This window comes from Momordica charantia, assembly GCF_013281855.1.
Source record: "Momordica charantia cultivar OHB3-1 chromosome 11 unlocalized genomic scaffold, Mcharantia_2.0 BLBB01000011.1, whole genome shotgun sequence".
Classification (NCBI taxonomy): Eukaryota; Viridiplantae; Streptophyta; class Magnoliopsida; order Cucurbitales; family Cucurbitaceae; genus Momordica; species Momordica charantia.
The window spans coordinates 7,825,722-7,846,415 of NW_028275159.1; the positions used below are offsets into that span (position 1 = coordinate 7,825,722).

The 20,694-nt window shown below is 35.6% G+C and overlaps 2 protein-coding genes and 1 non-coding gene across 4 annotated transcripts; 1 reads left to right on the forward strand and 2 right to left on the reverse strand.

The window, feature by feature from the left end:
• The first annotated feature begins 889 nt into the window (after positions 1-889).
• ATM2 (myosin 2) lies at positions 890-10,700 on the forward strand. The gene is made up of 24 exons (XM_022283743.2): positions 890-2,212; positions 2,597-2,698; positions 2,784-2,927; positions 3,023-3,173; positions 3,291-3,318; positions 3,425-3,590; positions 3,759-3,822; positions 3,953-3,966; positions 4,054-4,138; positions 4,618-4,721; positions 4,830-4,968; positions 5,665-5,783; positions 5,888-6,040; positions 6,128-6,217; positions 6,617-6,694; positions 6,859-7,017; positions 7,122-7,325; positions 7,431-7,636; positions 7,718-7,853; positions 8,174-8,303; positions 8,538-8,663; positions 8,747-8,856; positions 9,413-9,625; positions 9,859-10,700. Exons 1-24 carry the CDS (start codon positions 1,793-1,795, stop codon positions 10,306-10,308), a joined length of 3,591 nt encoding a protein of 1,196 aa, XP_022139435.1. The 5' UTR covers positions 890-1,792; the 3' UTR covers positions 10,309-10,700.
• Positions 10,701-11,119: 419 nt separating this feature from the next.
• TRNAF-GAA (transfer RNA phenylalanine (anticodon GAA)) lies at positions 11,120-11,192 on the reverse strand. The gene has a single exon. It is a non-coding gene; the product is annotated as a tRNA-Phe (tRNA).
• Positions 11,193-11,769: 577 nt separating this feature from the next.
• MRE11 (DNA repair and meiosis protein (Mre11)) lies at positions 11,770-20,222 on the reverse strand. 2 transcript variants are annotated; one of them, XM_088120075.1, is made up of 23 exons: positions 20,064-20,222; positions 19,512-19,555; positions 19,140-19,275; positions 18,743-18,900; positions 18,292-18,382; positions 17,822-17,941; positions 17,682-17,750; positions 17,521-17,612; positions 17,261-17,363; positions 17,063-17,170; positions 16,894-16,956; positions 16,745-16,816; positions 16,515-16,592; positions 15,865-15,927; positions 15,714-15,774; positions 15,538-15,620; positions 15,011-15,124; positions 14,771-14,851; positions 14,424-14,492; positions 14,083-14,327; positions 12,920-13,037; positions 12,518-12,715; positions 11,770-12,101 (listed from the first exon to the last, which is right to left on the reverse strand). In XM_088120075.1, exons 2-23 carry the CDS (start codon positions 19,526-19,528, stop codon positions 12,069-12,071), a joined length of 2,172 nt encoding a protein of 723 aa, XP_087976201.1. In that variant the 5' UTR covers positions 19,529-19,555; positions 20,064-20,222; the 3' UTR covers positions 11,770-12,068. The 2 variants fall into 2 exon arrangements, with proteins under 2 accessions (XP_087976201.1, XP_087976202.1); XM_088120076.1 differs by having other exon boundaries at positions 19,140-19,291; positions 20,064-20,219.
• Between the last annotated feature and the right edge of the window lie 472 nt (positions 20,223-20,694).

Sequence of the window (20,694 nt, forward strand, 5' to 3'; positions counted from 1 at the left end):
AGGGGATTTTAAACCCAGTTATTGCATGGTAAATGTAATAATAATAACCATAATAATAATAATAATAATAATAAAGTCTCAAAATTCCAAATTTTGCAAAGAGATATATTAGAAATTAAAAATAGAAAACAAAATTCGAATTCCAAAGAAGGCATAAACCTGTTTTTAAAATCCAAGCTGTACAGATTAATCAATGAAGAAGAAGAAGCTGCTTCATTATCTGTCATCATAACTGTCGCCTTTTACTAATAATATCTTTTTTTTTTAATCTTCCAACGATAAGTGAAAATTTACCACCATTGCCCTTTCCTACTATTTTACCAATTTTTTCAATTAAAAATAATTAAATTACAAATTGAGTCTCGAACATAATTCAAATTAAAATACATAATTCCGATCCTACAATTATTAAACTAAGGAAAAAAACAAAATTAAAATTGAAAAATTAATAAACTCCTATGATCATTGCTACAATTCATGAATAAATAAACATAGCAATCAATATTTAATAACTAAAGCCGGTTTAATAACTTTATATTTTGAAAAATTACGTTTGATTTGTCATCATTTTTTAAAATACATATTTTAATTCTTAATCCAATTTCAAAAAAATTTGAGTTAGATTGTGAAAATATTTTTAAAAAGTGGATAAAAAACGTTGCTAAAACATAAGAGTAATATTTTTTATTTTTATTTTTATAACCGGTAATTGGAGTTGTGTTCCTCTGTACTCACCAATTATAAGCTTAATTTAAAAAACAGAAAGTAATAATAATGGTTTTCAAACCAAGCCTAAATTCGTAATTTTAACTTACCGTGGATCCTAAAATTGCAATTTTGCCAGCTTTCTTTTACATGATGTTCCAGGCGTTGGTCTCCCGATTCTAAATATTTTCATGTGTTTCGCTTTACATTTGGTCCGAATTTCAGTAGTTCCCAAGAAAGAAAAAGGGGAAAAAAGAGCGAAAACGGAAGAATAGAATTGGGGAATTGATTAAAAATCACTTTTTTTTTTGTGGGAATTTTTATTACTCTTTTCCAAATCCGAAAAGAGATCCAAACGGTTGCCGTAAGGAATTGTTTGGAACTCTACGGCTCCAGTTCCACCTACCTGAAACAAATTTTGAAAATTTTTGAGAGAAAAGCTTCAAGCAACGACAAAAAACAACCCCCAAGTTCTCACACAGCTCTCTCCTTCCTTCTCTTCCTCTCTCTCTCTCTTTTTTCTTCTCTTTTTTGGGTTTTTGGAAACAGAGTGAGGGAGGAGGAAAGGTATAGTTTCGCGAACCAGAAGCGAAACAACCAAAACTGCTTTCTATATTCCCATCCCGTTTTTTGTTTTTGTTTTTTTTTTTTCCTTTTCTTGTTGTTCTTTCTGTTGAGTTCATTTGTTCTACCTTTTCTGTTAATGGGGGTTTGTTTCTGAACGGAATTAACCTCCTTGGGTATGCCTATTGCCGTTTCAAAGTTTATTTTTTCGAGATTGTTGTGTGTTTTCTTCAAAAGTGATTGAAATTTTACCTTCGCTTTCTTATTAGCTTCTTCTGGGTTGATTTCTTTTCTCCTTTTAGCTTGTCTGGCCACTGGTTTTTGGAATTCTAATCGATTCCTAGAATCTGGGTATGTGATTTTAACATACCCGTCTGATTTTGGGTTTTCGATTAGTGGTTTTGGTTTTGTGGGGAGGTTTAGAGCGGCTGGTTTTGGGTTTGAGTGAGGTGAATTTGAGTTTTCTGGGACGGGATTTCTCTGTTTTTTTTTGGGAATTTTGGAGTAGTGGGGTTTTGGCAAAATGATGTTATCGGCGTCGCCTTCGACGATAGCTCGGAGCTCACTGGAGGAAATGCTTGATTCCCTCCGACGAAGGGATGAGATTGAGAAGCCTAAAGACTTGCCGCCTGCATTGCCGTCTCGGCCGATTTCGAGTGCTAAGATTCCCCCGGTGAGACGGGCTTTGCCCGTCAATTTCAGGATAAGTGATGACGGTTCCTCAGAATGCTCGCTTAATGGCTTTAATGGAAGGGAAGATGCAATGAGGAAGGAGAATGGTTTGGGTAACTTTGGATTCAAGAGAATGAAGAGAGATCAAAACGACGAATCGCCTTACATGGTAGCTTCAGAAAATGATAATGGAGATCAAGTGGATGGCTCGAATGGTGCTTCAGTTTTACTGTCAAATATGGAGGACAGTATCAATTATTTTCTTCAGAAGGTACTGCTTCCGCTTTAAATTTTCTTCGGGTCTTATAGCGTGATGTATGAAAAATTTTCAATGTTGAACTTGTGGAACAACCTTGCATCTCTGTTGGAGACAATATATTTCTCTCTCTCTCCTTTTTTTTTTTTTCTTTTCTTCATTTTACCCGCTACCAAGTTTAATTGGAATCATTTGGGTGCTGGAAGGTGCATTCTATATTTGATATGCACATATCAAGTCTGTAGCACCAGGAATTTGATTATTTTTAGATTCATGACTTTCATTTTTTTTGTTATGAATAGTGGCAGTGAATAGTGGCTTTCCATTATTGGTGTAAATATAGCTATCTAGATCATGTATGTATGGTTTTCATCACGCTCTCTCTTTCTCCTTGCTCAGAAACTCCGTGTCTGGTGTCGACTCCAAAATGGACAATGGGAGTTGGGAACTATACAATCAAATGCTGGTGAGGAGGCATCTGTCATACTCTCAAACAAAAAGGTAAGTCCATAAGGTTGGTGATTTGTTAGATTCTTGAATCTTGATTGATTCTAGAACTTGCTGATGATAAATGTGCAATGTTTAGGTTATTAAAGTTCCAATCATAGAGCTTGTACCGGCTAATCCAGATGTAGTAGCAGGGGTTGATGATCTTACGCAGCTTGGTTATTTGAACGAGCCCTCGGTTATTCACAGTCTCCGGCGACGATTTTCTCACGATAAGATTTATGTTAGTGTGATTTAGTTTTGATGCATACCAAATATGTGTCTTCTTAAGATATATTTGGTTCTCTTTTTTACAGTTTTCGGGTTTCCTTGTTGCAGAGTAATGCAGGGCCAGTTTTGATTGCAGTCAATCCCTTGAAAGATGCTGAACAGTATGGAAATGAAATTATTACAGCCTATAGACAGAGAATCATGGACAGCCCTCACGTTTTTGCTACAGCAGATGCGGCCTATTCTGGGATGATGAAAGGTGGATGAATTCATCTGCACTATCTTTTGTATTCTTGTTGTGTATTTAAACTCTTTATCTGACTGGTTATAATTTATATCTAACACCCACAAATTTGGGCTGAAATTCCTGTTGCAGATGAAGTTAATCAATCCATTATCATCAGGTTAGATTTCAATCTAGTATTCTAAAATTCCGGACATTTCTGTGTGCATAACTTGTATTCGATATTATGGTTAGACTTCAATGATTTTGTTTTTGTTTTCTTCTAGTGGTGAAAGTGGATCGGGGAAAACTGAGACAACAAAAGTTGCACTACAGTACCTGGCTGCTCTTGGTAGTGTCAGTATCGTAGATGATAGAATCCTACGGGCAAATTTTATACTGGAAGCATTTGGGAATGCTAAAACCTCAAGGAACAACAATGCCAGCAGATTTGTCAGTTTCTTTTCCTTTTCTTTTATCACTTAGATTGCTTTTTTTGTCCTCTGATGAAGCCTAATTTTAAAACGGTTCCTAGTTATAAGCTGCTTCTATTTTTTGAATTTAAAATAAGAACCCAAGCAGACCTATTAGTCTGACCAAAATAGTTTGTCCATGGTGCAGGGGAAGTTGATTGAAATTCTTTTTAGCAGAACAGGGAAGATGTCCGGTGCTGTAATCCAGACTTGTAAGAAAACTTTTGTGCTAAAACTGTTTTAATAATAATGTATTATAAATTCTGTTTTGGCTTACTTTTATTGACTTTCTTTTATTGTACATGCATGTCACATGTTGACTCACCTGCCAATTTGGATTAGTTCTGTTGGAAAAGGTAATTATTTCTGTTCTATTAAATCTTTGAGAAAAACTTATTGTGTATTATGTGTCACCCTTAAGTTGTCATGTCTTCTTTGAGCAGTCAAGAGTTGTTCAGCTGATCAATGGTGAGAGATCATTCCATGTCTTCTATCAACTTTGTGCCGGAGCGCCATCAACACTTAAAGGTATTGGTGTTAGTATTTTTTTTCAATCATTTACATCAGAAGTTTCTGATTTTTTACAACCATAGGAAGCATGGCTTTTGTAATTATGATGACTGTTGTTATTTCTGTTACCAAGCAGATACAATCTTCTAAATTTATTTTTATTGTAGTAGTGCTTCATGAAGTGCTTGCACTATCTGTATCATGGCTAGAGGAATATACAATTACTGTGACCGGCTAATGCTATGATGTGAAGATTTTTTAAGACGAATGTTTCAAATGTCTATAATTTTTTAAGACATAGGAGAATCATTAATCAAAGTACACAGATCTTTTTGGATCTTTAGAATTTATTCATGGAGATCTATCTTATTTGTTGCCCCTTCTCCTATATTTTGGTACTAAAATTATCGTGGTACAATGACTACAGTCTTTGGATCTGTTACCCTCTTCATGATTATCTGAAAGTTACAATCGTTCCGTTGTTTTCATTTCTTCAGAGAAATTGCATATCAAAATGGCTAGCAAGTACAGTTACCTTAATCAGAGTGAATGCCTGGTGATTGGTGGTGTTGACGATGCACGGAGATTTCACACTCTTGTGGTAAAGAGACATATAATACTTTGATCAGCTGTGCAACCAACAAATTCTTTTTTAGATTATATTCTACCTCAAATATCTTTAACATTTCTTATTCCTCCTTGTTTATAGGAAGCCCTAGATATACTAAAATTCACTAAGGAAGATCAAGAGCATGCATTTGGTATGCTTGCTGCAGTTTTGTGGATAGGAAACATTTCGTTTCAAACAATTGATAGTGAAAATCATGTTGAGGTTGTCGCTGATGAAGGTGATGCTCAGAACAATATTTGTACTTCTTTATTTAAATGTGGCACGCATTTAATTACACCTGATGCTATAGTGTGATGTTGGTACCCTTCTGCTGTTAATAAGTAGAAGGGAGCACATTGATGTTTAAGACCTATCTGATCTTTTCTCTACAAGCTAAAACTGATAGATTGGAATATGTGGGCTTAGTTTTTACAAATGATGTCTTTCTGTAATATTTTGAAACTGCTTAGGCATTCTACTTTCTATTATACCAGTGTTTGAGTCAACTTATGCATGCCACACGACAATCTTTTGACTTTATAATATTGTAAGATATTTAATATCTACAATATGATATGATATTTAATATCTTAAGTAGGTGACTGCCAATTTGGCCCATAATCTCTCCTTGACCAACAAGGTGATCATGGCATCTTTTACTCATAATTCTCTCGATCTTTTTTCAAATACATTTAATGAGATTATTAATATATCGTATCTCTCAATATTATTCCACTCTGATGAGTAGTTTGTGTCAGTGATGGTACGAAATAAATGTAGGTAACTTTTGGATGTTTCTGTGCTTACGTGTTCATTTTTATTTGTGTATCTGCAAAAAATGAATTTTACAATTTACCTCTTCCAGGGGCAAAGTGAGACACAAGGTTGTTTTACTTACTTTAGTTTGAAAACTTGTTTTTTTTTTTTTTTACAGCGGTTGCAAATGCTGCCAAGCTGATGGGTTGCAGTTTTAATGAGCTCAAGTTAGTCTTGTCAACCCACAAGGTGCAATCTGGCAAGGATAGCATTGCTGAAAAATCGACACTACGACAGGTTGCTTTCTACTCATTTGTGAAGTCAATATATATCACTTCCTAGCTGTCTTAGAAAGAACTCTTCTATTGTAACATGATGTCCACATGTCATTACAAATACAGGCAACCTATACAAGAGATGCATTGGCTAAATTTATCTATGCAAGCTTGTTTGACTGGCTTGTAGAACAGATCAATAAGTCACTTAAACCAGGAAGGCAGCATTCTGGAAGATCCATAAATATCCTCGACATCTATGGGTTTGAGTCATTTAAGGCATGTTATTCTATCAACTTTGTGTGTGTTGTTTTTTCCTTTTTGTGCATCATGTTATGGTGATTATCTTGTTGTCCCCGAATTCAGAAGAATGGCTTCGAACAATTTTGTATCAATTATGCAAATGAGAGATTGCAGCAGCATTTTATTCGGCATCAGTTCAAACTTCAGCAAGAGGTGAGAGTCTGAAATCACCCTTCAAAAATTTTCAGATATTATAATGCTGTCTATGTTCGGTTTTACTGTAGACCTGTTTCTAAAGATGAAAGGGGTGGTGCTCTCCATTTATCCAGAAGTTTTCCATGTCCTTCCACATTTAAATGAGGCACTGTTTCGCAAGTTCTGTGGATTTTAGTATTAAATAAACCTAACTACTTCCCCAATTGGAGCTTATTTCTCTCTCCAGTTTCTATCCTAGTTTAAATTCTAGGAATTCTTATTCTTGTCCGCAAATGGTTTTTTGTAAAATTTGTGCGTTCTTGCAGATCAGGAAAAAAAAAAAGTAATAGTTGGTGATATACTTGATGTATGGCTTCTGTAAATAGCAATGTCATAGTTGATTGGTTTATTTTGCAGGATTATGAATTGAATGGAGTTGATATCACGAAAGTCAACTTCACAGACAATCAAGAGTGTCTGGATCTTATTGAGAAGGTTGTCTTAATTTTGAACGTAGATAATGTTTTGACCTCATTCTGGTGCTAAATTTTTAAACACATGCCTTAGGTTTGCATTTGTTTCTTCTTGATTGAACTGCATAATACTATTTCCATTTTCTGAGAGTGAGAATAATTTATTTTATGTGGTGGATTGTGCAGAAACCTGTAGGAGTATTAGCTTTGTTGGACGAAGAGTTAAATTTTCCCAAGGCTACAGATCTGACATTTGCTAATAAACTGAAGCAGAACTTCAAATCTAATCCTTGCTTTAAAGGAGAAAGAGGTCGGGCTTTTGGTGTCCGCCATTATGCTGGAGAGGTTAGTTGTTTCTATCTCCTTTTCACCTTTTTTTCTTTTCTAAGAAGCAAAAAAAGTTAATAACTGTCCACATATTTTGTCAACATCTTGGTTCTCTACTGTAGGTTGTATATGACACAAATGGGTTTCTGGAGAAGAATAGAGATCTGCTGCATTCAGATTCCATCCAACTCTTTTCATCATGTACTTGCAAGTTACTGCAATTATTTGCCTCCAAAATGATTAACCATTCCCACAAACCAGCAGTTTCAATGTGCTCCACAGAAGAAGTAGAATCCCCCAAGCCAGGTGTTGGTACCAAGTACAAGGTGTGGGCGATGATTTTCTTTATTTGAAATTTACATTGTAACTTGTAAAATAATTGAAATTGCATTTTTCCCAACATTTTTTATGTATTTCTCCTGTTTGGGTAGGTTGTACTATTTGACCTATTTCATAAATTGGAGCGCACCGGCCATCACTTCATTTGTTGCATAAGGCCGAACCGGAACCAGGTTTGTGGTGTATTTGAGGATGACCTTGTCTTACAGCAGCTTAGGTACTGTGGAATTTTGGAGGTTGTTAGGACTTCAAGATCTGGGTATCCTACCAGAATTACACATCAAGAATTTGCTGGAAGGTAGAAGGAAATATTTTCATTAGCTTATTTAGATTTCATGCTTTAACCAGGCTGTAATTGATTTGGTGAATATGGTGTTAGGTATGGGTTCTTCCTTAAAGAAGCTGGTGTATCTCAAGATCCATTAAGCATATCGATTGCTGTTCTCCGACAATTCAATATCTACCCTGAAATGTACCATGTCGGTTATACCAAATTGTTTTTCCGTACCGGGCAGGTGAGTCTTGTCTTGGTTGCACTTCCTTTTTTTTTCCCACTTGTTAGATAAGAAATGATATTTCAAAAACAACAATCATGATTTTCAACTTTATGTAACAAATTACATTTATGGCTTTATGATATGTGTACTTCCCCCTCTTCCTTTTTTTCCTTATGGTTATTCCACACTTTCTCATTAAGGATGGCCTGGGGTGCATTAAAGATTGAAATTTTTAGCTGCATGAACTAAAAAGTCTTGGTAGTTGGAGAGTTGAATTCTCATCTCCTGACTTTTTAATTGAAGCTTCTATCATGCTGATGGGTTTTAGTGGTTCTCAGATTAGGGCATTGGAGGAAAGGAGGAAGCTGGTTCTGCAGGGGATCCTGGGGGTTCAAAAGTACTTCCGCGGTTCCCGCGCCCGTGACCACTTCTATGAACTTAAGCAAGGAGCCACTACCTTACAATCATGTAATTCATCAATCTTTAAAGTTTGACTGCTGGTTTCTTAAGACGTTGTTGCTGTTTTTGAAGTTATATCTGATATATCCTCAAGTTGCATATTTCATCTGTCCTTAACTTTACCCCGTTTTTCTTGGGAGGATTATACTATCTAGTTATTCGTATTTACACTTATTCCTAAAAAGTTCGTCCCCCTGCTAATTAGTCTGCAGTAAGTGCTGATCAATTGATTTACTTATGCAGTCATTCGTGGTGAAAACGCCAGAAGGAGATGTACCGTTAAGGTGAAGAGGTTCCCATTCACCGTGTACGCATTCAGTGTTCCTCAAAAGCGTAATGAACTGCGGGCAATCATAAGATTACAATCGGGTAATAGTTATTGCTGGGTCGTGTTGATGTTTGTAATTGCATGATACCATTAAAAATCTTACATTTCTCATTTTTCCCCACAGTAATACGTGGTTCGTTTGATCGGAAGCATTTTAAGAGCATGTGTGATTCGAAGGAGTATTTCCCTGAAAACAGAAAACTCAAACCAAACACAGGCAGGAGGATTTCAGAGGTAAAGCCACTCCAACCCATGCTATTACAAACCTTCAACTATTTTTTTCCCTGGTGTTTTTTATTTTACCTATTTGACATAGTTGAGAGAAATGTTTTCATCTTTTTTAGAATTTGCTTTCGAGTTTACAGCATCTGACTCCCGCTCGCATACAAATATTGAGCTTTCTGTGGTCATAATATTTTTTTCTTGGCACTGCTATGTACTCTCTCTGTGGGGAAAACTTTCACTGTTCTGAATGATATGTATTAACTTGTCTACTTCTATCTGCAAAATCATTTAAGATTTGATTTTTTCGGGGATAAATCTGCACACCTTATAGCACATTTGCAAGATTCTTTTATTGCTCCCAAGAGCTTCCTCTGATGAGTGAAAATAATTCCTGCAAATTCATGCTTCAGTTGGCAACTTTTCGTGTGTTTGCTTCTTTTCTAAGTTCATATGATTATTTACTGAGTAATTGTACTCGTACGATTATATTTGCTTGTAATCAACAAGTTCATGCTTATTTGTATGTGTGAGTCCGTGACAGTTTCCTTTTTTTTTTCTCAATCAGGATAAATCTCAAGAACAGGTTCAAGCCCTGCCCACATCTCTGACCGAGCTTCAAAAGCGGGTACTCGCTGCAGAAGCAACCATTGAGAAAAAGGAAGAGGAAAATGCTTCTCTGAGGGAGCAAGTAAAGCAATTCGAGGCAAGGCGGTTAGAATATGAAGCAAAGATGAAGTCCATGGAGGATATGTGGCAAAAGCAGATGGCATCTTTGCAGGTAAGTTCACAAGTACATAATCTTCTTGCAAATTTGGATTTTTCTCCTCCAAACACATTCAACCAGATCTATTCTTTGTTCAACTCTGCCAGATTTACTTGTCTGCAAAAAGTTGGCTATAAAAAAGCGTCTATAGTCATGAAAATCTTCCGGATATTTAGATATATTTTGGACATATCTCATTTGATTATAAGAGTTTCTAGATTCTTAAGCTGTAATACTTCTTAATGCAGGTGAGTCTTGCTGCTGCTAAAAAGACTATTGCTGCTGAAAATGCACCACCTCACTACTATGATTCCGAAGATACATCTATGGGATCTCGAACTCATGGTGGTACCACACCTATGAAAGTTTCTGGAGTTTCTGAAGGCGGAGCAGGCCGAGAAATGAATGGTACTGTAGCTGCAGTGAACAATCTTGTAAAGGAATTTGAACAGAAAAGAACAACATTTGATGATGATGCCAAAGCTTTAGCTGAAGCAAAATCAGGCCAGGCACAGACCGGGGCCAATGTGAACCCAGATGAAGAATACCGTAAAGTTAAAGTCCGGTTCGAAGCGTGGAAAAAGGAGTACAAGGCCAGATTGCGGGAAACAAAAGCAAAGGTTCATAAAAATGGACATTCAGAAGTCGAAAAACTTCGTCGAAAATGGTGGGGGAAGTTGACCACAAGAGCATCATAGGCATGTTAATTTGAGACAATGAATTCAGTTCAGCTATGTGAATGAATGGAGAGCTCTTGAGTCAAGTTGTCTTCTCCTGACAACTTGTGGGAGTTGAGGCTAAACCTGGCAAAGCCAAGAAACGCATCGGCCGTTCGTGAGACGGATGGAGGGGGAGAGTGTCTAGAAGATTGTGAATAGCTAAATAGTGATGTGCTGAGAGATTTCAGAACCGTCGTCTCCGCTGCATAGTTTAGTTTGTTGTGTATAGTTGGGTGTTGTCATTTTATTTAGTATAGATGTTGATAGTTTGTAGCAAAAGGGGAATAGAAGAAAGTATATTGGTTTGTACTGTACTTGTTAATAGAGTGCCTGAGCTCTATTATTTAATGGAAAGTTTTAGTTTACTGGTATTCCTTGCATCAGTTGGGATTGGTTCCTGTTTTGAAGGTGCAAACAAAATCTATCCACAACCACATTCCCAGATCTTTCTTTGGCCCTCCTCCATGGAATACAAAAGGAAAGCTTTTTCTTTTCGATGGATATTAAAAAATGCATCATCCCATCAAACTTTTTGTCCTACTGGCTTATTCATTATTTGTTAATCAAAATGGCGTGCGCAGAGCATAGCTAAATGATTTTACTTCTAAAAAAGTCGAGATTTGAATCCTTCAAGATGTGCAGGCAAAAAATAGTGGATCGAACACGTGACCTTCAAATCTTCAGTCTGACGTTCTCCCAACTAAGCTATTCCCGCTGTAATGTTTGAAAGTTAGTTCTACATTTATTTTATTAATATTATCTTGATAAGAAAAATACCGATGAAAAATTTTGCGGTGAGCGTGGATCGAACACGCGACCTTCAGATCTTCAGTCTGACGCTCTCCCAACTGAGCTATCCCCGCAACTGATGTAAATTTGAAAAATGCTTATTTTATCTTATACCAGTTCGGACAAATGAATGATAATTAAGGATCTTTCTTTTTGTAAAAAAAAAATTTACGAGCTAAAAGCATACATGTTGCTGGGGAAAGAAAAAAAAATTATTGTTGCTTTCTAAATATCTAAAAACTATTTTTTTTTAATAAAATACATTTTCTTGATTTTCCATCATTTATCTAATTTGAAAAATGAAAAAAAATTGAAATAAGAATGCGAGATATTAACATAATTTGAACTTGTTTTGCAAAGATTTTGATCCTTTAACTTCAGTAAACATTTTCTTAAACCAAGTTAGATACTTATTTTGATCAGTTCTGGCTGATGGATGAACTGGAGTTACGCACATCAAATTACAAAAGATATTAATTTGTTGCCATTTTTTGAGTTGAATAATACAATAGTATGTAATTTGTTTTATTTATTACTATTACTACTATTATGTAATTTGTTAAACAAGTGAACAATGAAATTATCTTCAAAGATACAAGCATTAAAAGAAAATTATAACTAGAATAAAGCTCGTGTAACCAAAAAAAAAAATGTAAAAGATATAAAATTAGAATTAAGCTGCCCTCAAATTAGGATCATATTTACTCTGCTTACCGACCAACACCTACAAAACATCCAACTTGGCTAATAAACGGAACTCTCCAACTGAAATGTGCAACATCACAAAAACGATACAGCGCCCCACGAATTACACGATCGCGGATTTGCACAGTAGATGAGTTGAATGGATAGAAAATATGTTCCGCGACTCGGGTCGAAAATCGCCTCGCCACATGCCACAGCTGCTAATGAATCTATGAGGAGGTTACACTCATAGCAAGGGAAGCTACCTACCTTCTCAATGCACCATAATTTCTTGTCACCTGAAAATGGAAAAGTAGATCAATGGTAAATGAATGAAGAGGGCCCTCTCTCTATCTCTTAACTGGAGCAAGGGTAATGATGTGATTTTCTTTTTAACAATAGTGAGTATTGACTATCTTGTTCACGCCTCAATCCTACTGCTACGGAAAATTTTATGACTTTGGTTGATGGTCATCATGATTTGAATCTATAACTTCAATCATGGTAAATGTATGATAGATTTTCTGAAAATAAGAAAATTGTATTTACAATGAAGCAAGTGAAACAAGAAAAAGAAGGAATTTAACAAGTGATGCACGAATGTTTATGCAAATTCCGTCCTGGCAAAAGAAAGTGTTTTAACCATGTGCTGAGTGAAGAAAGAATATTTAACAATTTTCTTGTCCGTGTAAAAGGAAATTAATGAGCTACTAACCCGAGGCTGAGACTTATTTAATAGCTTTCTTGTGTTGTCTTCGTCGTCGTCATCATCGTCGTCATCAGCTTGGCCCATGAACATCCTCTGAGCTGCAGAGTTGTCTGATTTCCTTCCCCGCTTAGATTGAGTGGATCCTCTCCCTCTGCCCCTTGGAGCAGTGCGCTTTGTTCCTTTGCTGAGAATTTCATCATTTTCCTTGTAGAAAATGAACGAATGTGGTTCAACAGATGGATCAAATAAAGCATGATAGTTCTCTTTTAAAATCTTGGGAAATTTTTCGCAGGCAGAATCAGCTAAAAATTTCAATATGAAAAGTTCAACAGTTGTGTACGATCTTTTCTTTGAATTCGACAATCTGCACCCGAATCAACTACAAGCTAATTGATAAAGATACCCTACCGAACTGTCATTAATTTCTTCAATCTCATTTTCTCTTGCTGCTTCGCTAGAAGCAGAATTCATAGTATCTGTGTCCGCTGTGCTTCGGATTGCAGCAGATGCCGCAGCAGATGCAGATCTGCAATATTCAGCCACAGCATTTCATAATATCATTTAACTGAAACACGAAGATCATTATTTGTATTTTTGTCATACAGGCAACTAGCAGTATCCTACTTACAGCAGTATTATCAATTCCTTTGTTTAAGAGAGAAAACAAGATGATTTCTGACATTAACTTTATGCTTAAGTTTTATGTACAGAGCTGGAACTATAGATGGGTGTTATCGGGTTCTGATAATGCCTCTGTTCTCTTTTGCCAAGTAGCATTCACGCTTACAATCTCTTAATACTAAAATGTAATGAAAATAAAGAAATGGTGCAAGTAAATAAAAAAATGAAAGGACGCTTTTTCGAAGAGAGAAGAATGAAGTTGTATATGAATTGATCACAACCTACGACTAATGTCCTAATTGCCTAATCCAACCGTTCTATTTTTCTTCTTGGTTGGGGAGGGTGAAATTGTTGACAAGCAAAATGATAGGAATGCTATTAGGATAGAATTGGGATATTATTAGGGTATCAAGGGTATACTAGTAATTAATTAGATAAGAAAGTTGTTAGGAGTTTGGTTATAAATAGAACGAGAGAGAAATGATGAAGGTAGACAATTAGTAAGTATGGTTTAGACTTGAATATTACTCAATAGAGGAGAGGGTTCAAGTAATTCGAATTACATTACAATATATTTCTACTTGTTCGAGTTCTATCACAAAACCCCACAACCAGAAACTACGTTATAGATTACTGCCTGACCCTACTACATTTGGTTGCCAATGTAATTTATAAGATATTAAATCTTAAGTAGTTGGCCACCATGATTTCAACTCATTCTGTCTAAGCCTTTTACTATTTTCATTGGCCCTTATTGACCAATAGCAATCCCGGATAGTTTACTCGACATGCATATTAAAGAGTAATTATTACTTCTTCCTTTGTTTCAAATCCCTGACCCATAGCAGGCAGATCTTTACAGAGATAAGTACGGCGTCTAACAGTAGATTTCAGTTCTAAAAATTTCTAGTTACGAAACAATAATTACTATAAATTGAGTCAGAAAAAACCTCTGTGATGGTCGAAATCCAAGAGCTGCATCAAGAGTTGTCTGCTTCAGGCTACTGGCGCCCCTCCCTCTACCCCTTCCCCTTCCCCTTCCTCGTGTAGAAGTTCTATTTGGAGTATCATCAGCTGCCCTTGATGATGCTTTTCGTCCTCTAGTGGACTTTGACCCTGATGCTTTCATTTTATCCTCGTCATCACTGAAAGAAACAGCAGACCCAACTGCCGTGGAACTTTTACTACCAAAATCCTGATATTGCATATAGTCAACAAAATTGTAATAGATGACAAGAAAAACAGAAAAATCTTTGTTCTGAGATGTAAGAGTAGAATAAAGTATAATTACTTTTGAAGACTGAATAGATGATGTGAATGCCACATCGTTCTTGGAACGGGTGTTCCTCCCCTTGACACGTTCCTGTGAAAAATAAATTCCATTATTAATTAAATGCAAATTTACTCCCTCCGTTTTCTTAATTAAAAAAAGATTTAAACGAAACGTATAACTTTTCTTTCATGGGTATTTATACAACACTACATAAATTTAAATTGGTTTGCCCTCGTTTGTATGATTACCATCCTGATGTCTGCACTTATTCCATTTATAATTGCTTCGATTTACTTTATTTTTAATTATTTATTTTTTTCTGCGTATATGTGTGGGTGAGAGAGGGCGTGTGGGAGAGAGAAACTTTCCTCCAGGCACTCCCCAACTTTAAGAATTAAATCTTCTTCTTCAAACTTCAAAGAATCTGCGTCTTGAGCAATTTTACTCTGACGAGAAAATATAAGAATTATTAGCAGTAAGCATATAAAGGAAAATAGAAATATAGGCAGTAGGATATACTTGAGCAAAGAAATTTCCAATATTTTTGGAAGCTATTATCATTGATAAAAACTTTCAAACTTGTAAGTATATCTAGAAGTACTTACTCGTGTTTCTTCTAGATTGAATTGCACACAGGAATAAAATGCCATTTTGTCATCTTTGTTTACAAAATTGTGCAACGCAACATCCAAATCATTGACAGGAAGGATCTCCATTTTCTGAATGATCGAACATGGTCGTAGCCACAACACAAAGAATTAATAAAAATACTAAGATATAGTTGGTTAAGAAGCAAAATATCAAGCACAAGTGCATCATCTTTATCATTTTGAACACCCCACTCTTGAAAAGAAAAAGAAAAAATGATAATAATAAAAAGCAAAGACAAAAAATATTATAAATAAATAAATCAGCAGAATAAAATAACCCAAACAATGTAAACTTGTAAGTTGTAACCAATGCATCTTGTGACCCTAATTATGGTCTATTTCATGTGAAAACTTAATGACGGTAAATTATGATTCCCAGGAATATAAAGTATATCACACAGTAACCCAGAGCAACCCTACAAAGTTGATATAATTAAAGAAATAGTAAAAAAGAAGAATAAACAAAATATGAAGGTTTGTACCAGATTATTTTCTGCAACTAAAGCCTCTATGTTTTGTTGATTTAGTTCTTCCGGACGAAGCCTTTCTGAATCGTCAATTTTCACTATTAAAAGAAAAAGGAAAGAAGTTAAGAATACAAAAAACTATGATGCAATAACTCGTATGGCATTTGGTGGAAAAGCTAGTAGTTAATCACCTTCGTTGCGACCTTTTCTTGAAGCTTTTGAGAATATAAGGATGTCCTGAGGATTCGCTACCTGAGGAATAAAAATGTTAAATTGTTCTCAACAATATTGAAAAGTGAATGCATCTGTATCTGATCCAGGATGTCCAGTAAACCAAACTACCTTTCCAACATATTTCTGACCAAATCTTTGAGGATTTATTGTCATAAACCCAGAGTAATCCACCTGCCAAATTAAATAAGTTTATGATGATCCATACACATAGCATTTCATTTTTTCTGAATAGAAAATCGGCATTGTATTGATTGCTAAGATTTTAGGAGAACCAGAGAGAGGTAAATGATAAAAATGAGATTAGAGTTAGAAGTCACATGGCTAATTTCCGATAGTGCACAGGAATCTGCTAAGGAAATTACGATGAAAATGGAAGAGTAACCATACAAGGACTGTTTGAGAAGGAAAAGCACGTTTCAGTTCAGTGCCAAAAGCCAATTGAGATGTTATGTGCAAAATGGCCCCAAAAGATGCAGTTAACCTTATGACTTGAGCTAGCAAGATGCAAGAAAGAAAAGACATAGAAGCAATAACTAGTTGCCAGACAAATACAATTTACAAATCAAACAGGGCTCTAGACGCAAGGTAAAAATTACAGTGGCAAAAATAATGTTCCTTAATTCAGTTGGATATAGATCTTTTTCGAAGGACAGTTTACAAAAAGATTGAAGACACTCAGCTCTAAGGTAAACACATAGGAGGTAGAGAGGTGTTTAAATAACTTTCACATAAGAACTGGGGTTCAGAATACGTGTTACCTTTATACGGACTAAAGGAAGCTTAAGCTCTGATCTGTTAACAGCCCTTTTGCTTGATTTCTCAATCAAATTTTGAACCTGATAAAGATTAGAAAGTGTACTCAATTCACACTCTGACTACAGCACTGTCTATCACATAAAACTTTTTTTTTTACTTGCACCAATAAAACAAAATGGGAAAACGAGGACAATATTCCAACAGTATTTGAACAGTAATGAATTTTATGTACCACGTTGTCCAAGTGTTCGATAATTGAGTTCTGATCGTTAGAGTCAATGTCAGGCTCATCCTTTAATACAATCTGCATCACAAAGTTTGGTTAATCAATCATCAGGTTATTATTGATGAAGATCAAATAAAAACCACATCTAACATTACCTCTGTGTACTCAAATGGCCTTACTGATGTCAAAGGTATCTTGGTTGGCCGATATTGATTACCCTAAATATAAGATAATTAATCCATGATTAAGAAAACACAGATCTAACTATATTGCAGCTTACAAACATACATGCAAAAACATTTTTGACACAGACAAGTAAAAAACCTTAATTTCCAACAAAAGAACATGCTTCGGCTTTGATTCACCATCAATCAGTGATGTAGCAACTGAGGAACCTGGTTGTGTAATGTGAAATCCCATCCCAGGAACTTCCTGGAAAGAAATAGTAGGCATTCAATTTAATCACTATCCCAACAATTATCCACTTGTGCTTCTTCTTTCGGAGAGAGAGAATGATGCTACCAGAGGGTCAACCAAACATTCGTGTTCATGTCCCCACACAATAAAGTCCAGGAAGCGAGGTAAAAAATGCTCATTTATAGCATTTTTAGGATTTGACTTTACTCTGCAGGCCAAAATAATTTTCTGTGAGAATAATTTAATATCCACTAAACTGGCACCGTAGCAAGGATAGTGCATTCCACATGAAATCATTAAAAGATATTGTTAAATGAGAACATTAACTTTTCTCCAAATGAATCTACTAGGCATGAACATTTAACCTGTTCTGATGAAGTACCAGAATGTTGAACCAGTCTGTCACTTCACACCCTTCCTGAGCTTCAGGCCGCATCCACTGAACAGCATGTGGTGTCTGAGAAGTAAATGAATGTAAGTATCATAAATACCCAAGAACACAAAGGTTGATTACAACATAAAATACCTGGAACATCCTGTTCAGCCTTTCATCTCTAATATTTCCAAGACCATAAAGAGCCACGGATGTTGAACCCTGAAAACTTATAGCAGCTCAGATTATTATGTATACTGACTTGATTGCATCGAAACTACCCACCAACCAACCTTCCTGATAAGAATGGGGCAGAGAGTGATCTGACCAACACCAGAACCGCCAAGAACCATTTTCCCAAAGTAGTTCACAAGATTGCATGCAGAGAGAATATCAACAGCAGAAAGGTTGTCCTATCCACATAATGATAGTGAAATGGTATCAAGATAGGGAAAGCATTAACGGTATTGACCTATAGCAGTAGCATAACAATAGGGGCGTGGGGGAGACCCAAAAATTGGGAAATATCTTTTTCTATGATAGTAGCTAAAAAAATTGAATGGCCAATAGAACACACAGAAGAAAAATAGCTAATTGTAGACATTTCAGACATAATGGATAAGTAGAGTAAATTACTAGTTAGACCCTACGAACCAAACCCAGGACCCAAACCAGCTAAAAAAACCTGCGCTGGTGTGGTTAAAGTATTGACTGTGCCAAAATATCATATTAAAATACATCCAACTACAAATAATATTCATACCACTCCAGCAGGATCGTCATGGTTTCCATGAATACTGAATACTGGCAAACCAACATTAAAATGAGGATCTTCATAGTTGACGTAACCGAATCTGTTCAAGGGATGAATGCCATCAAGAACAAATAAAACATTTGGAAACCAACTTCTTCATGTTTCTAGATTTTAAATGAAGTTTTCCAGAGGATATAACACAGCTAATTCATTCAAACATTAGGTACGGTAATGCAGTTTCATCTGGAAGTCCATTTGCAGGATACAACTTTCCTACTTTCCATTACAAGGTAATTGAGGATAATAGTGTGGACAATATGAAACTAATTCGGAAGATCCAAAGCAAGGTGATATAAAAAGCATGAACAGGAGAACATGGTGTGGATTAATTCAGATAAACTGTTAGCATAGCGAAGCATGAAGAATAAGAAGATATGAGAATTATGCACGAAGATGTTACGTGTTTGGAAAATTGATGGTTTGGTCGCTAACAACTTGGAAATCCACTGGTTCATCATTAAGGCAATGACGACGCAGAATCTCAATTGCCTTCACTAATGTTGATCTTGATGGTTTGTTCTCATGGAAGAGATCGCCACCAAGAAGTAAAAAGTCCACCTGAATGGAAACGATTGCTGTAAGGAGTAGAATTCAACAAGAGAAACAACAAATCTAGCATAGGGGCAAATAATTTGGAACAATTTATCAATTTCTACAATAAAAATGTTAGCATATTTCTTCAGCTCATGCCTGGAATTATTTTTACTAGGAACAAAGGGGCTGATCAATAGGAGTAGAATTCATATACAGACCTAAGGAAAAGTGAAACACAGGAATAATTAAAATTTGTCCATCACCTGCTTTTTCTCAGCAATTGAGCATATCTCTTCAAATGCCTGGAATGAATCATGCCGCCGTATTTCATCTTTTTCCATATAGCCCAAATGGCAGTCTGTTGCGACAAGTATTCGGAGTGTGTTTTTCATCTCCTCCCTGGTAATTTATCATTCTGAATTCACATATAATTATGAAAGTTTTTGGAAATAGAACAATAAAATGTTTTATCCATCTGCTTGCATAGATGATTCAGAATTATAGATTTTTTCAGCAAGCAATGAAAAAATTTTCCAAAAAGATCGCACAAATTTGATTTGTTGAAGCTCTCCAACATTTAGAAATGAAAGACAAAATAAAAACCTCAAAATAAGCATAAAGAAGACAAGTTTTACCGAGACAAATCCCCCATCGCAGTAAGCTTCGGCTTCCCTCAAACCTACATTAAAATAAATGTTATGAACAGTTAAACCTGAATCCCACATATCTTTAAGTTCCCGATCATGAGCACTCCCAGCTGTCTGATGTAAAAGTTAAACGTCCATTTCTACAATATCTCGCATCATTTCCAAAACGAAGTTATGAACTACCAGAAATTTAAAAGTACTACTAAGAGCAATATAATGTATATTCCACTAAAAACTCCAACTATATAAGCTTAGTTACAATTTATATATCGAATTAAACCCTAAACGGGATTTTAAACCCAAACACTCAAAATTGATACAGAAAAGAGCGAGCACTTCATAGCAGGTGCGAATAAGCTAAGCAACTGAGACTGTATCCGTAAGCGCGAGATGGAGTAAATAGAGAGACAGCTGATCTCTCCACAACGAGTTTGTGATTGATTTCGTAAAATAAACAGAGAATTCTTATTCAACCTGCATTTTCACTAAAACCAAACAACAAAATGGAACACGAAATCAAGCGAAACAAGGTTTCTGTACCTATGGTTATGACGATTGCACGAGCTAGTGAGCTAGCAGAGCGAGACTTCATTGTTCAGACATGGAAACGTAGAAGAATGAGGTCAAAGCGCTGAAGCGTGGCGGAGAATTTTTGAAGCAACCGCGGGGGGCTTGGAGGGGCGGGTTGTAAATTGTAATAACATTTTCGCTTCATAAGCAAACTTTAATAAATTAATAATTGGTATTTCTTTAATCTGTATTTATTTTTTAACATTTCAAGTTTCAACTCAGAATATATTGATTTCCCTAGTTAGAGTAAAGATTTTTTTCCATTATTTTACCCTTAAGAATCGTGTTTTTAGCATACTTTAAGTATTCAAGACCTTTCATTCGAAGTTATCTTGAGTTATATATACATATAAGACATTTTTATAACATTTAAATTTGATTTATAACAAAAATTACGATTTTGTACAGGAAATTACTAAACTAGGCGTCTAACGCCTTGTCAGATATCGAAATTGTCATTAATGTGAAATACGAGTTTTTGTGTATTTAGAAGCTTTTCCCAACCCTCCACGTATCTTCCATACAACGATAAAACCAATTCAATGACCAACTAAATTCAACATCCTCCCTCACTTTATTCATCGTCCAAAATGATCAAATT

What these genes read in the sequence shown, in the direction of transcription:
- ATM2 (XM_022283743.2), top strand. Translation starts at nt 1,793, where the DNA reads ATGATGTTATCGGCGTCGCCTTCGACGATAGCTCGGAGCTCACTGGAG. An exon ending in GGAGATTTCACACTCTTGTG is followed by an intron (nt 4,722 to 4,829) that starts GTAAAGAGACAT and finishes CCTTGTTTATAG; the next exon opens with GAAGCCCTAGATATACTAAA. An exon ending in AAAAATCGACACTACGACAG is followed by an intron (nt 5,784 to 5,887) that starts GTTGCTTTCTAC and finishes TTACAAATACAG; the next exon opens with GCAACCTATACAAGAGATGC.
- MRE11 (XM_088120075.1), bottom strand. An exon ending in ACCATCAATTTTCCAAACAC is followed by an intron (nt 18,383 to 18,742) that starts GTAACATCTTCG and finishes TCCCTTGAACAG; the next exon opens with ATTCGGTTACGTCAACTATG. An exon ending in ATGACGATCCTGCTGGAGTG is followed by an intron (nt 17,942 to 18,291) that starts GTATGAATATTA and finishes TTATGTGGATAG; the next exon opens with GACAACCTTTCTGCTGTTGA.